General features: G+C 43.2%; 1 protein-coding gene and 1 long non-coding RNA gene across 5 annotated transcripts; both read right to left on the bottom strand.

Moving 5' to 3' along the window:
• Positions 1-5,734: 5,734 nt before the first annotated feature.
• On the bottom strand, positions 5,735-10,664 carry LOC120695341 (zinc-finger homeodomain protein 1-like). The gene is made up of 4 exons (XM_039978617.1): positions 10,437-10,664; positions 7,351-7,735; positions 6,462-6,523; positions 5,735-6,089 (listed from the first exon to the last, which is right to left on the bottom strand). Exons 1-4 carry the CDS (start codon positions 10,662-10,664, stop codon positions 5,997-5,999), a joined length of 768 nt encoding a protein of 255 aa, XP_039834551.1. The 3' UTR covers positions 5,735-5,996.
• A 411-nt stretch (positions 10,665-11,075) lies between these two features.
• LOC120679443 lies at positions 11,076-13,277 on the bottom strand. Of its 4 annotated transcripts, none has more exons than XR_005677201.1 (3): positions 13,125-13,277; positions 11,975-12,049; positions 11,076-11,332 (listed from the first exon to the last, which is right to left on the bottom strand). It is a non-coding gene; the product is annotated as an uncharacterized LOC120679443 (long non-coding RNA). The 4 variants fall into 4 exon arrangements; XR_005677203.1 differs by having other exon boundaries at positions 13,159-13,277; XR_005677199.1 differs by having other exon boundaries at positions 11,198-11,240; positions 11,333-12,049; positions 13,159-13,277.
• Positions 13,278-17,002: the final 3,725 nt, after the last annotated feature.

Raw genomic sequence — 17,002 nt, 5'->3', positions numbered from 1 at the left:
GAGCGGCGTTGGATCTTGGCGCCGGCCCGGCGCTGCGGCGAGGAGCTACTCGCGGACACGGCATCGCGCTTGTTATGTCACTACTGGAGCAGCACCTTGCCGACCCCGACGGCGCTCGGGGAGGCGGGGTCGGAGAAGTCGGAGTAGTGCTGGTGGTGGCCGTGGTCGCGCGCAGGGCTCCAGTTCGGGACGGCGGCGGGGGACGAGGAAGCCGCGGCCTGCGTCGGCAGCTGCGAAGCGCAAGCGCGCAGCTTGGGCTCGAGCGATGTCGAGGCCAGGAACGCCGCGATGCGGGAGCTGTCGGTGGTGACTGCTGGCGTGGCATCGTCCTTGCTCGATCTCGGGGCTGGCGCGTCTGGCGGCTTCCTGCTGCCGCTATCATTGCTGCCGCCGGCGATGCCACTGGGGAGCGGGAGGTAATCTAAGCTGGCCTCTGGAATCTGCCGCAAAATCAATCAAACAACATTAGCAGCGGGGGAGCAGCGTGGGAGAAAAGAAGACGAACAATACTTTTTTATACGAAACCGTCGGATCACATTTGGGCGGCATCGGTGCCGCAACTGTCAAAGTTGCAATCGCTGCTACGACTGCACCTGATCCCGGTCCGTGGCGTACATATGGCTTTAGCCTGCTACTGACTGGTGGGCCGCGACAGGAGGCGGTGCGTGTTGGGACCCACAAGGCCGGTACGGTAGTACCTGGTCAACGGCGCAAGATGGTTGAGATCAAGGGGGGCTGCTCGATCTCAAAACAGATATGTGGTGGAAATGAAACGCCGTTTTGACTTGAGACTGGAGAGAGAATGAGCGTCAATAAAGGCACCCAGCGTACGATCAGTGTGCTTTGAAGGAACATCACCAAATGCTGGTTGTTGAGCAAGCACCAACTGTCTTCAACGTTGAAAGCCCAGGAGCCTGGCTGTGAGAAAACTCTCCTCGCAGAAACTGGCTTTAATTGATTTTTTCCATTAAGCATATGTAGTTATAGGCTTATAGCAATGTTTTCATAAAAGATAGTAATTACTAAGATGATATTCCCTCCGTTCCAAAATGTATGTCGTTTTGGCTTTTTAGTATTTGCTATGCACTTAGATATAACATATGTCTAGGTACATAACAAAATATATAAATCTAGAAAAGTCAAAACAATTTATATTTTGGAACGGAGGGAGTACATGTTATTTTTCTTGTACCTGCTACTTCTTTGCTAGTAGTACTACTAACATATATGGTGTGGTATGGATAAACATGATCAAACAGATGAGAGGTAGGTTGGTTCCATATGGTTATTTCTTCTTATTTTTTTCTTTAGAACTAGTAATTGGACAAAACTAAGCTTAAAACGGAAGCAAGAACCTTCTGGACCATTCCTGTAATTTGGAACTTCATTTTCATGAGTTTATTTAGCTAATCATTGAGGACCATCCACATGACAAGTCGCATGCATCATGCATGGGACCAATAAACTCCATGCCGCCTTTTTAATTTGTCATGCATGGCAAAGACCCAAATCTTCAAGCCCTAAAAGCGCATCTAATCTAGTGATGGTGACGGAGCCTTGCAAGCCTTGGCTGGCTGGCCGGCTATCAAGATTAGATGATTGGGAATTAGCACCAATCAATGTGCTCTTACCCTAACTCACTACATAGCATGCTGCAGCCCTAGCTAGAGCCTTCCTAGATACTCCTACCAACGTGTACGTGTGAGCTATATCAAAAAGTGTTGCTTCTCACAGAAGATTTTTCTCTTGTGTGGTGTGTGAGAAGTTTGAGCAAGAAAAAGCCACAGCCACAGGGGAACAACAGGGGGGCTTTTCAGAAAGGTGAGCTGCCATACTTATCTATCTTCAAGATTATTTTGCACGATATAATCAGGAACTCAAGTGCTGATGCAACTCCTCCCTGCCCTCCAAAATTGTCCTTCACAGAGAATTAGTGCTCTAAATGCGTGTCATGTTTTATATTACTAAGTTAATCTATCTAACTGTTTGGGAAGTGTAAACAATGCATAACCCTATCTAGGTTCAATTTAAATTGAGTTTGAGTTTCTTTCTTGTTAATGAAAATACATAGTAATGAAAAGACCTAATCTAAATTCCAAAAATAGAACGGCAGAGAAAACACTCATGAAGAGAGTGACAAAAAAAAGTGAACCCAGCAGAAAATCCCTCCGTTTGGAATCCATCCAGGACGTACAAGAAAACATCAACACCACAAACTTTATTTACTATATATAGCACTCGATCCATAGTGGTGACTGACCACATTAATCTATCCGGATTAGACGTGATCTTGATTAAGACCTAACATTTTTCTCTATCTGTTTCTGTACCCTATCCGACACATCAGGTTACCTAGAGTCCTAGGATTGCAGAGAGCTAGCAAAGTAACTGGACTAGCTCCTGCAGACAGTTCACAACAATGTTCATCCATTCCATCAGCCCCAGAGAGAGAGAGAAAAAAAAACAGAACAAATAGTACAGTTTTTTTTTGGAACAAAATAGTACAGTTTTTTGGCGACGACACATGGTGCCTGTCCAAGCTGATTACTGGTTCACGTGGTAGTTGATTACTAGTCAAAATTGCGCACTATTATTCTCCCAATAATTCAGCTCATGTTTCACACACAACAGCACGCAACTGCTGGTAATCAGATTTTTGGAGCGATGTTAACACCCAAACACTTGGACCTGATCAGCCAATGGAGATAAGCCTAACTTTGCTTACTTTTCCCGATCATTATCAAAGCATACACCGAAATGCCGCTCTCGAAGCGGTAATTGTCTTAATCCTTTTCCCAAAGTCATGATACTGGGTATGGTCCCGTTTTAACAACTTGGAATCTTGGAATATGTACGCATGGAGTGACTTCCAGGTTTAGGTTTATCCTTTGATGCTTTTCTTGAAAGCATTTGCTCGTTAAACAAATTGCTTCTTAGTACTTTTTTATACTTTTATTAGTACTTCTCTATTATTGAACAATCAATAGGCTTGACCTCTTTTCTTGTCTCCAAAATAATACTTGCCTGTTCCAAATATCTAGGGTGATCTATTTGGATCGTAGAAATTCCACCAGAACTTCATTAGAATATATTATGAGAAAAACGTTGAATTTCATATACTGCAGACTACAAGACACCACCGTAACATATTAATGTGATAGTAAAGTGGGGCATGCACAAACCATGGAGATCACATGAGGGCCTTGGATGTCAAACTGCAAGTAACTCCTAACAATAGTACATCAACTAATTCCTGCTGGTACATGCCCACTGCTGTAACCACATGCACCATCAGCCTCTCCCCCATTTGATGCAAGGGTGGGGGATGCATCTGAGGTATCTGGCTGGCAATGGCACAAAATCAGCATGATTCCATTTATTGAGTGCATCTGCCATTGCAAACAATAATGTATTCCTATTGCAGATGGAGTAGAGTAGGGGTCTGGTGAAAGTTGGGAGTGGGGAGAGAAAGAGAATGATGCTGCTACCCTGGGCAGCTAATAATCAGTGCAAAAACACCCTTCTAAGATGCACTGCAGTCCATGCCCATCCCTCTCTCTTTCACTGAGAAGACGGTACACAAGTGGAGAATAATGGAGTGGAGAGGAGCAAAGGAAAACCGTCATTGATGGGTGCCTCTGTGTGTAATTGACTGCCTCTGCTCTGTCTATGTGTGCATGGGTGGCACTCATATCATATCTGTGTTGTATAGGGGCTTTGATGTCCTCCACAAAAAGATTCCCCCAGCGGATAATATGGATATGGGGGTGTATATAATTGTGAGCCTCAGGTCACCATGCCCACTTGACAGCTTGGTTATTTGTTCCGAGTAAATTGCATCTCCCATATGCCCGATGTTACTGTAGCTACATAAAGTACAGTAAAAATAAAACTGCTCAGGATGCGGGCCGTCAAACTAGACCTTGTCAATCGATGCCGTAAAAGTTACTTTTTACGGTTTTATTTTAGAGATTGTGTCGACAGTGCTAGTTATTTGTGAATTGTGATTCGAGAGAGAGTTGTTGCAAGCTACTAATCTTCTAGATTTTGGGTTCACTGCGACAGTAACACTTGGTGCTCTGGGTCCACAAAAGAGGTGTTGTATCCAATAATTGAAAAAAATAAAGTATTATATGAGGCATAGGGTGGATGGAATGGGGATGGGGATCTTAATCTTATCTCTGAAAACTCCATCAAAGTTAGCCGAAAGTGGCTAACCTTTTCTATCATTTTCCATCTTTATTCCAAAGGTGATAATTAGCCATACTAACATCCAGGAAAATAAACTCATCAGAAACAGTTGAACCGAAGATAGATTACACCGGTAGAAAACAAGCAAAAGGTCCATCCAAAAATACCATCAGTTTGAAGAAGACCCGGTACCAATGCTAGCTGGTACCTTTGAGGTGGACGGGAGCCTAAGGAAATCCTGGTATTAAAGGCTAAACATAGACACCGGGTGGAGTTATTACCTGGTACTAATCTTTTAGTACCAGGTCTACAGTATGGCCGAACTTATCTGAATTTCTGTTTTAGGTGATGGAAATGGGGCTTGCCTCGTGTCAAAAAAGAAGCCATTGGTTCTTTACTAACTACATGAGTGTTTAATTCTTAGAATGTGCATATGTTAACTTCCTTTAAAATTAGAGGCACATAATCATCACTTATTCTATTTACAAGAGACGATGTGAATCTCTAGTTTTTACAAATAAATAAGGCCAATAGTTTTAGTAATTATATATGCTACTAGGATTATTCAAGTGTCCAAAAAAATTTATGAACTGTTTTCATGTCCTAAAGATATCCTAAAGCTGAATGAAGAAATATTTATCCCCTTAATTAAATTTGGTACTCAACGATTAAGTTTGTATCAACCCTTATAGAATAATGCATATAATTACGTGTGCATTTGTTTTAAGAATCAATCTCAGCATGTGTCAGTTTATTAAGTAGATTTTGTTCTCTTGTGTTTGGTTGTGCAATTTTTTTCCTACAATAAAATCTTTGTAATGTTATTTCTAATGTAATGCTGATTACATGTGCAAAAATACAAGCCATACTTTTTTTTTATGTTGCTCAATTTAAGTTTGCATTGGGCTACAAAGTTAGTGGAGTTTCTTTTGGATAGCAGCCTTTAAGGATGACTTAAGAAGAACTTCATGATCTTAACTTCTGCAGAGTGCCTATATGATCCTACAGGGCTTAAATTTCTTCAAATGGAGCAATAAACGCTGCCATAAGCAATTGCATGATATTTACATAGGAATTGTGAATCTATACTTTTTCTGTGCCACAAGAAAGCTAAATCTACAGTATATCCACATCATCTCACTAAAAAGGTGCTAGCTCTTGCCTCTTGCTGAAAGTAAGCAATTGCACTTCTACCTGACCCTATAACCGCCGGTTTGGGCACCCGTTGGATTAGGGTCGACAATGATGAGGGAGCTCATCACCATCAGGTGCTCAACCGGCGGTACTGCCAATTAAAAAAAAATCGCCCTCCACATCCGAACCCCCCCCCCCCCCCCCCCTGCTGCAGGGCCTCTTGTCGCTCCTGCTCCTAGCGCCTCCGCCTGCCGCTAAATGCCACCAAGCGCCGCTGCTCGCGCCCTGTCAAGCATCCTCCGCGCGCCTGGCACGCCGGCCAGCCACTTCTACCCGAGACTTGTGCACGCGGTATAACCACGTATATACAACAAAAATTGTTTCAAGCATGCCATAGCAACCTACGATAGAATCCACATACAAATGTTGCACTTTATATATCAAAGGAATTCAGGAAATTTATACATCAAATGTTGTTTTCAGCACTCCAAGATCTTTTTCCCAGCTGCTTGCTGGACATAATACCAAGCACACTGGTTAAATATGAACTTTTGTGGTGCTGACCTGCTGAAATGTCCTTACAGGGAGAATATTCCATATTATAAGATTATACATCTGACAAAATATTCAGAAAATTTAAGGGTATTACATACAAACATACATAATTTCTTCTAAGAATCTGACCTACTTTCTCTTTGGCGGTTTTTAAAGAAATCGACGGCAATAGGTCGCAGCAGCAGTGTGCCAGAAGAGATTCGACACGCCTGACTCAAAAAGAATACATAACATGTAAAACCGGGTACGATCTCTAAGTATCATGTTACTTTTTGAACGATTAAGTATCATGTTACTGCTTCCTAACATGCTAGTAGGATGAGATTGTAAACTACACAAAGAGATCATAGTCCATAATAATCATAGTCAAATGGAGTACAATGACATGACAATTTACATAATTTAGGTCACACTTGAGACGTAAATCAAGAATAGTGAAATGCTAAATTGCTAATCCAACACAAATAAAACTAAAAAATGTTCGATATAACCCTCGAAGCGCAAAATAACCTTTGTTTTAAAATACACTAGTCATTTATGTACTACCACAATAAATTAAAAAGTACAGGATTGTGACAAACCTCACTGTGCCATACTGCATCAAATGTCCGGGGATGCATGTCACTGAAGAAATCAAGTGAAACTGCAAAAATAAGGGAGTCTATTAGCTAAAACCAATATAGTTATGTGATGATCATGGTAGCATATCTAATTGATGTTTCATTTAATTGCCAGAACAGGAATGGAGCATTCCAATTTTGTAGAAACCAGGAAATGCACAATGCTTGCAAAAAAAGATATTAATATTTCCAAGAAAGAAATACTAGTTTAGAAGCATTAGGCTAATAGGCATAAAGTTTATTCATGCATGGCAAGGATTAGACATGACCCTAAACATTTGGATCTATTGTTCATAGGTTAGATGGACACATACAATGATATGAGAATATGGAGGAAAAAAAGATACCCGACAGAGCAAGATGTTACAGAAAGCTAAAATACAGTACCAAAAATTATCATAGACATGCTCAATCGAGTGAACTAATTAATAGATTGCTAACCAAGCAGTTCTGCAAAGCAACTCACCCTGAAACCCCTTATCATCATATCCACTAATTCTACCAACAAGAACCTCCCCATTACAGGGCTCGAACATCAGCAAACGAAATGAAACCTATCCAAAATAGGAACAAGGAAATCTGAGCATGATTTGCAACGCGTAGGAAGCCTCAGGGTTGAAATAAATAACTTCCAAACATCAGATATTTTTATAATACTACAATACTGGAAGAAAGAGCCTTGCCATTAAAATGGTGTGTAATTCTAGTTACAAAGGGTCATTCATGTGTCATAACTTGTGCTGGAATCAAGTCATTAGCAGATAGAAACACTGAAGCAATAGATTACAAATTCGCATTAAAGAGATAATCTAACACTGTTTTTCAATAAAGGGAAGAACTGGATCTTAACATGAAACTAAAAACCGTCGCCTCGTCCCGCGGGCCGCTGCCGTCGATCCACCGCCGCGGCACCTTCCTGCGGTCTTTGATCCGCCGCCGCCGCACCTTCCCGCGGAAGTCACCTCGTCCTTCTGGGAGGAACGGAGGGAGACGGCGGCCGGGAGTGGCGAAGCCGCGGGAGGGAGGGAGATGGCCGGGGCGGAGCTCACGGAGCAGGGGCCGGGTCCGGGGGGCACTGGCGCGCAGCCACGCGGGACGGGAGCCAGATGCGGCGTCCGGCGGCGAAGGTGCTGTGGCCGCGTGGCGGCGACCGGCGGCGGGGGGAGGGGCGGGGCTGGCGGAGGCAAAGGCTCGGGACCTGGGCGCTGGCTGCTGGGAGGTGGGGCGGGAGCTCCCTAGGGTTTCTTAGTGGGCTATTGGGCTGCTCATGGGCTGAATATTTATCTGTCTCGGTTTTCTTGGTTAATCGAAAATTGAGCTGAATTAATTGAGTAAATTTGGTTCCTAAGTTCCAATTATTTCGGTTTCGGTTCTAATTATTTCGGTTCGATTCTCGATTAAATTTGCCCAGCACGCCTAGGACCACGGAAGCCAAACGAGGAGGGAGGCGGCAGAGTGGGGTGCACCGAATGGAGGATTGGAGGCGGCGTCGGCGCACCCCTTGCCCGGTGGGCTGCTCCCAGCGATGAACAATGGGGCAAGCGTAGTGGGCCCGTTTGTTGAGGAGGCGGCAAGCCAGCGCTAGTAGGACGGATGATACGGCGCCGCCGATGATGGCTATATAGTTTTACCTGAGACACTAACTGGACTTATTGGGTTATAAATGGGCCTCATAGTTTATACGGGCGGCCAAAGTCGGTGAGTGAGTCGAGCGAAAAGGTTACCAGAGTTTCAGTAGCACATGAGATCCTGGGGTCGACTCACCATGGAAGCGAATATTGGGATTTAACGGCGTTGTGCATTCAGTGGTAGGCGACGTTCCCGTCGACAGCGAGGCACATGTGGTTACTTTGTCAATCTCAAAGATTTACCGGCTCAGTCTTCGAAGATGCTCATAAGGATGCGTTTGTGTACGTGTGTTCATAGGGGTGTGAGTGTACGTGCGCCGTGAGTATTTGAGTTGCATTGTGTAATCTAAAAAAAAGACAAGCTTGCTAGGAGGATATTAGAGTTTGGTGGGTCAGGCCGAGGGGTACTCGTTCCATCTCATAACTGAACACGTCATGGTCATTTTTATCCTAAGACTAATGTAGAACACCGCATGTTTACACCGAGTCAGCAATGTATTTAGATGGCTCTTTAATTATATATTCTTCCCAGTCGAGTTATAGACCAACTCTACCGATATCATGGAGAGATAAGGCCAGTCTGAGTGCTAATGTCATAAGAGTATCACAAGTATTAAAGACTATGATACATCAGCAAAATTACTGATTTGGCAACAGAGTTAAGAGGAGAGAGATAACCTGGGTCATCACCATGACCTTCTCATGGCACAGTTGCCAAAATCACGACACGGGGATGACACTCCCACTGACACTTGTCTTTGTTGAATTTTAGAACATTTGATCACACAACCATTGCACTATTTTATGTTGTAAGTTATCTGTGAAACTGTGCCATGACACTGTGTACTAAAAGTGACTATGTCATTTCAGTAGCTAATATGGCACTCTCGACAACTGTGCGATGACACTTCCCACTGTCCTAATGATTATAGTCATCATCTGAAGAAACTACAACGTTGAAATGCATGTTTTCATTATCTCAAAGGAGAACAAATTATCTTCATGTTAGACCTTGCATTGGGAGAGAGTAGTCAACAGTATAAGGACCAAATCTTGACGCTCCGTTGTCTCCCATGGACCAAATGACACCAAACACGAAACATTTTATCGGGCTTAAGATGAATCATTTACAACCTTATAAGGACCAAAAGTGAGCTTCTACCGAGACTTCTACCGAGGCGTGGGGGTGGAGGTTGGGCGATCGAGCTGTGATCGCTGCTTTTCAAAGACGACGCTGTTCATGTCTTCATACGTTCAAAAAAGAGCAGATCCGAGGGTGAGCCAAAAAGCAAAAGATAATACAGGAAAAAAGAGGAAGGCCTAGCTACGCCTAGCCTGTAGCTGTGAATTGACCGCCATAAGTGCTGTCGCCCTGCACATTTCATGCTGCTGTTTGTCACAGCCCAGCCCAGCCCAGCCCAGCCCAGCCCAGGCGCGACAAGGAGAATTCATCTAACTTTTTTTTTTTGAGAGAACTCATCTAACTTCTCCTTGCAAATAAATGTGAGAATAACAGTCCTGTCGACCTGGCGGCACAGGGACCTGAATCTGCATCCGTTGGCGCCAGAGAGATGAGCTATGCCTCGTGCTACTTGCTGGAACCATTGACGTCATCTGCTCGTACCTCTTGTGTGCTGTACTTGCAGCTTCAATTGCCGTATGGCAATGCCAAAGAGCTCACCTTCTTCCAGCTCAATGCCCGTCACTGACGCAGGAACTTCATTCACATCGCATTTTGCAAAAAAGCAGAACAAAGGAGGTTTGAATTATGCAGGAATTGAGGAAAGTTCTCACGTTCGAAATTGGGTCTCGGTCTGTATGCACTATTGCGAAAATTCCTTGTTAATGATGCACAAACAGCATGTGCAGGCCCTGAAGAATTGAAGCCTGCGCCCTTGACTTTGATTATAGAGTGAAAATCCTCAGGAGAACAGAATGCCATTCTATTTCAGATAAACAAGCTGGCAGAGACAGGAAAGTGACGAAAACTGCATTCATTCACACACAGCAGTAGCCAGAAAAGATACTATTGTCACTGTGGATCCCCAAAGGGGAGAAAGAACACAAATCTCATGAAATCGGGTGCCACACAAAGGTTCAGAGTGAAAGAATAAGTAGATAAATTTGAGCTCCAAGTTACAAAGAATCACAAGGGTCCTAGACAAGCACCAGGCAGCTTGTCGCCAGAGACACATGGGAAGGGGACGAATTGTTGGGCATTTGCCATTGCAGAACAGCAGGAGGACTCCAAGCTTGCAGCACATCCCTACTCGGTCGACGATGTGTCGGATCCGTAGTCCCATGCAACCTCATACACCTGCACCCTGCGGTGGAAGCTGCGGTGGCAACCACAGGCCGTGCACTTGAGAGCGGTGCCAGTGCCCTCCTCCCCTTCAGCGATAAACTCACGGCACCCGTCGATGGTGTAGCCTCCTGTGCTTGCCGCATGGTTCCGACGGCACTCCCCGTAGCGCACGCTGCAGCAGCTGAACCGCACAATCGGCTCACACCTTCGCACGATCAACAGCCTCTTCATCGTCAGCTTCCCCACTTCTTTCCAGCCAGCCAGGCTTTGCTTTCAGCACAAGATGCTCCCCACCTCTTCATCACGCACCATATATATTTATAGCCATCTTTCCTCCTCCTGTCCTGCCCCTCCTCCTAAAGGGATGTTACTCGTGGACCTGGTGGTGGTAAGGCACGCAAAAGTTTCACATGATCATTCACTCATACCTGTGGAGCAGTAGAAGACCGAATTGGGCTGGCTGAATTGATGGTCCAGCAAATCCACCTCACAATCGCAGAGCTGAATAATTCTTGGGCCATTAAGGCAACCTTAGATTGGAGTCCCATTCTGCCCTACCTCATTCAGTGGCCTCCCCCCCCCCCCCCCCCACATCTGTATTTCTCCCTTTTCTCCCTTTCATACCATTAAAGTGACCAGTGAATGATACTTGAATCCTAAGAATCCCAAAAGAGTATGTCCCTTTGATAGAAAGCACGCCATCAGCATTGCATGCCAGCTTAGAAATCTAAGAAGCCAGGGTGCTTGGCTTTGCTCAATTTTTCGGCAGGTCACAGCAATGCAGCTGCCTAGTCCTCGTCTCCCTTCCTGTGCGATAGATTTCCTTTACTGTTTCAGCATGTGAGATGTACGTGGACACGAATTTATAAATTGACGCAGACTCTTAAACAACAATTCACCTGAGCATGACAACAGGAAGGTAGATCAATCATACACAGGGGGAAAAAATTTGGAGTCACAATCAATCTATCCATGCAAAAGGAGATCATATCATTATCAAGACATAACTTTTTTATATATTTTTTATCTGCAAAGCAAGTGTCTTAGTATTATTATCAAAGACAACCAAGGAAAGCTGAAACAAAATTAAACAACCTACGTGGTTCAGGAGTCAGGACCAAACTTACGACAAACATTAAGGCCTTGCAGGCCAGCACAAAACGCTATGACCTGTGGCTGGTCCTAACTTGAGTGGGTACAAGGCCACCGTGCATTAAGCTTTTGTAGGTACTAGGTCATGCATCTACTAAAAAAATAGAGATTTAAATCATCTGGCAAATGGAATAGACAACATAAATCTTTAAATTTAATGATACGGAACATAATGGAAGGGACAAAAGGATTGCCTTGTAAATTATAACATGTAGAGTATTGAAAATGCATATAGATGCAAAGAAAGACCTAGGCATTCCATAGTAAAGTAGACGCCTGATGGAAAAACAGAACCATGGGCATATTACTATAGTAAACGAGTCACATGATCAATGTCAGACTATCATCTAGCTGTAACACTGTACTCATAGATCACTGTTCAACTTCACCTAGGCTTCCTTCTTTTGCATCAGCCTTTGACCGAAAATGAAGGAAGTAGCATGCTATTGCTCAATTATATGGTCCTGAGTGATAAAAGGAGATGGGGAAAAGTCAGTGATAAAAGAAAACAGCGACATGCACCGGAAAGTGAACTATTTAATGATATAAACGGGTTAGCTAGATTATTAGAGTACTAGAGTTTTCTTGATAAGAAAGGCAAACAACAAGCCTACACATTCCATGGCTAGTGGATTTACTACTCTGTAACTTGCATAAGTTTCAGGCCATCAAGTTAGATAGGAACTTAAATGCAGATACACATAATCATGCAGCTAAGAAACCAGTAACAGGATAATCCTTGCTAACAATGCTTAAGCATTTTGCTCTTTGCTTGCTAAAGGCTGAAACATCACATGCGATAGCTGATTAATCGATCACTGAACAATTTATGAAAGATAAGTTTTATGACCTCATAAATTGAATAGGCGCCCCATACTAACCAGATGCTCCTTTCTCTAATCGATTGGATATATGGGATCAAATGTCAAATGCACTGATCACGTTATGTAGCTGAATAGCCCATCATATAGAAATATCACCACTGTTTCTTCTGTCCAATGGAAGGAAGAACTCACTCCAATGTGTTTAAGAAACATATCGTCTTGCTCATTTCCCATCAATGAATAGAGATTGGGTTGGGTTTTGGAGGAATCTTCGCAAACAGATGCTGAGGTTACATATAAATTACAATCTACAGATGTGAGATGTCGTAGGTTCAATGTTTAGGCTAACAAAACATATTATCTTGAACTACAAATGGAAGAAATAGACGATTCATAATGCACAATTGCACATAGATCATGCTAATAAATTCCTACACCATATTGGTCTTTGAAAAACAAAACTAGCGTACCATAGTTAGTCAGTTAGGGATACAACACCTAGCTTGGTTGAGAGCAAACTACTTACCAACTAGAATTAATAAACACTACAACATGCCCATTAATCCTAGAAGTGCCGACTACCCAAGCACCATATTTGGAAAAAATCGGATTGCAAACGCAACATCTAAACCACACAACAGCCCAAATATTCAGATAACGCACGCCCATAAACATCTGTAGCACAGAAGGAGCTACACCAAGGGTAGGAGTGTACCGCTGGGAGGAAAGAACTGCGACAGGGAGATTACCGGCAGGTTCCACCGCCAGGCGGCGGCGGCGGCGGCGCCGTCGCCGGAGCGGCGGGGGTTGGGGAGGCGCAAGGTGGTGGTGGGCCTTCTAGGGTTCGAGTTGATACGGCTTTATTGGGTTGGCCCCGAAACAGAAAGGCCAACATGGGCCAAATTCGGCCCAGTAGGTTCCGTTGGTAGAAATGGCCGTAGGCTGTACTAGTTGGTCGCATGGCTGACTGAGTGAAGAGGCTGTACTATTCGGTCTTTAGAGATACTATCTCTGTTCTAAAATATAAGTATTTCTAGATTGGGTCAAAGTTAAATTTATTTAATTTTAATTATTAATATTTTTACTAATAAATTATTTTAAATATAAAAACCTTATATATTATGATAATTGCTTTCATAACGAATCTAATAATAATATTTTTATTCTATAGGTTTTTATAAATCATTTACTATTTATAGTCAAAATTGAAAAAATCTAACTTTGACCAAATCTAGAAATGCTTTTATTCTGGGATGGAGGGAGTATACTCCTAAATTGCACTAATAATATCCGGCCAAACTTGTTCCAAGAGCATTGGCACGAGTGGGCCAAAATCTTATTCGTTTATTCCTAAATGGTAAGCAGTGACAATATACAGTTACATTCGCTGAAATATTGTGTTAAACTTCACTATTTAGTTGCGCCGTCGTCTTCTATCAGACCTTGAAATAATCAAAAGTCTGAAACCTTGCTGTTTCTTCTATTTGTTTTATTTCCAGACAACTGGAACTCCTCTCTGAAGGGCAGCACAAAGTGAGCTATTCGTTCACCCTTTTTTTCCCCCAAGAGGGCGTCACATGTAGAACGAACGAGGGGCACGAATAGCATGTGAGATTGATCATCGATAGATCGATCACGCGTCACGGAGAGGCGAGGAAGAAGCTCTTGCAACCCAACCACATGCGCCGCGTGCTCTGTGATCAGCAAACCGCGCGCGTACTTGCTGATTTTTATTCAGGTTCGTACTGCTCGTAATGGGCTCTGATCACTTCGCCGTTACATGCATATGCAGTATGCTGACAAGATAAGATGCGAGTACGTTCGCTTCGATCTTTTAGGCCCAGTAGGTTCCGATGATACGTTGTTATATAATGTTGAGAATAGTTTGTCGTACATACAAAAATTAAAAACCAAAGATTAACGGCTATCAAAGACATGCATCTAACAGATTTGTACGTATCATCCTGTCATATCAGGTGCTTGCATGCATACAAATAACACAACTGCAAAGAATCAAGAGGAGTCTTGTAACGCCGTTAACAGTCAACTGCCATGTTGATTCATTGCGATATATTTCCAGAACATAAACCATTTGCTTTTAGCTCACAAAAATTCATCAGGGGATAAATAGAGCAACAATACGTTCACATGGCCTTCAGAATAGCAGGATATACTGCCCAACCGAGATGAATGGCTTACTTATGGTCATGTTCATGCACATACCCAAATAGATAATACAGAATAAAATGAGACGAGCAATTTATTTGACCATTTTCAATCTGGAACAAAAAATTTCAGACCATTGTCATGTTTTTTTTTGAAAACTAACCATTGTCATGTTTCACCATGATCAAGTTTCAGCAATATGCATTTGTGCCACTCCTGTCACGAAATAATTTCTACCTTCTATGCACTTTTTGCAGCAAGTGCTCTACAAAGTAGCAAAAAGAAAAATTACATTAATTAAATAATTACCAAAGCACAAGTGAAGAAGTAATGACACAAAGCTTCAAGCATGCTTGTCAATATTACTTTTCTAAACACAAAATGGAGACAAGAACATGTGCAAGCTGCTCCAAAATACAACTGAACTGTATAAAGAAGCTTTATCACTGCAACTAAACTAAATAGTATAAAGAACACACAATATTGTTTATGCCCAAATTGAGACATACCTGATTTTTCTCTTTAGCCAAATTAGGCAAACATCTAGATTTTTGATCTTCATGAATACTTCTCTGTTTGTATCAAATTCAAAGAGCTCCATAGCATATGACTTCTCCTCATTTGTTAATTAATTTATAGAATTCACTTGATCAGCACACTTCTCAAAACAAAATTCCTTAGCACGTCTTTTCTTTTCATTCAGAGCTTCCAAAGTTTTGCTTGTTTGGCTCTTTTTAAACTCCACATAATCCTCAAGAACATATCCAATGTGACTTTGCTTACGCTTTCTCTCACTTCCTCCTTCACTTGGAGCGGATTGAGTTTCATTTTGTTCATTACGTGCATTTGAGGTCCCTTGGCCGTCACTAAGATCACTAAGATCATTGTGAAAGTTTTATTCAGAGATACTTCTCTTAGCTGGAGCAGCCATAGGAACAACAGTTGGAGCAGCCATAGGAGCAACAATAGGAGCATCAGCAAAGAGGATCCTTTTGCTGAATTGAAGTGAAGTTTAGATTCCCTGTGGCAATACTTCCTTCCTGTACAAATAAAATATAATTCGTATCATATTAGGTGCTGAGAGTAATAGAATAATTGCTAAAAATACCATATTAGGTCCTACAAACAACATATTAAGTCTGAAAAGTAACAGAACTTCACCTTCATATAGTGCTTCTAATAGGTAAAAGAGGATAAATGACTTTTTTTCCAAAACTTTGTTACTTTCAGATGATTCTATTGAATAAAAAGTATAATTAGTTCTCAATATTTTCTTAGACAGTATCGGTAACATAAATGCAACATTAACTATATTTTATATACCAAATAGCTTACCTTAATTAACTTTTCCTAGATTTTTGGTTCAGCAAGTATCATGCACAAAAATTCATTCCAGCCATTACCACTTATCGCTTCGATCTTTTTGAAGAACTGGCTGCCTCCTGCCAATGCCCCGAGCCCCCGACGACCATGCTTGTACTAACTGCGGTCGCCGCGATCCCCACATCTAGGGTTTCATGGGCGCCCATCAATGGGGCGCGCGAGCAATGCAAGCGATCGCCCTCAGCCTCCGATCCATGCAGTGGCGGTGGTGATGGAGCTAACAGGCTAGCTACTGCGCTAGGTCGCGTACGCGTAGGCCGCCGGTGCTGACCTCTGGTCTGCTACAGCTAGCGCGCCAGCACAAGAACTGGACCAACTGGCATGGCCGGCCGGTAATCGATCAAATCGCCGGGATCCATCGCGTGAAAGATCAGGAGTCGGGAGTTAGATGACGGACGGATGGATCGATGAATGTCGCTTTGTTTATTTGCATGCTCTAATAATCGATCTACTGATAGGGTGCGCCGCAGCCGTTGTACGGCGGCAGAATTCAGAGTTGATGCGTTCCGGGACAACTACAAAGGGATCAGACGAGCTGGGATCCATCAGGCAATCAGCCCCCAACTGTGCCGAGGATCTCACGAGGCAAACGTACCTAACGGATCGGCCACTGAGGCCGACGACTAGGCGCGCGAGAACCACGACGTACGGGGGTCGCACAATACGTTTAATTTCTCTGAAGACGAACTCGCGATGCAGGTGGATACACGTGACGGATCGTCTCTGAAGAAACCGTGCGTCTGAATAAACCGTAGAGAAAGCTCGACCGATCTCGATACGTACGTGTACGGCCTGCGCCCATGGATCCAACGTATACATACTAGCTCTCTCTCTCTCTCTCTCTCTCTCTCTCTCTCTCATAAATTCTAGTGCTAGTGGTGTCGAGGCTTTACGTATGGTACCACGCTGATATATACCCATCCGTATATGTATCCATGTGTGTACGCGTACTACGTACCGTACCGTGCTCGTCGCCTCGATTATCCCCACGCACGCACGTACGTACAAGCACGTACGCTATTCAATGGGCGGAACATTACGAGC

The sequence above is a fragment of the Panicum virgatum genome, chromosome 2K (genome assembly GCF_016808335.1).
Source record: "Panicum virgatum strain AP13 chromosome 2K, P.virgatum_v5, whole genome shotgun sequence".
Lineage (NCBI taxonomy): Eukaryota > Viridiplantae > Streptophyta > Magnoliopsida > Poales > Poaceae > Panicum > Panicum virgatum.
The sequence above is the reverse complement of the archived record's forward strand: the minus strand, read 5'-3'. Positions and strand labels throughout refer to the sequence as shown.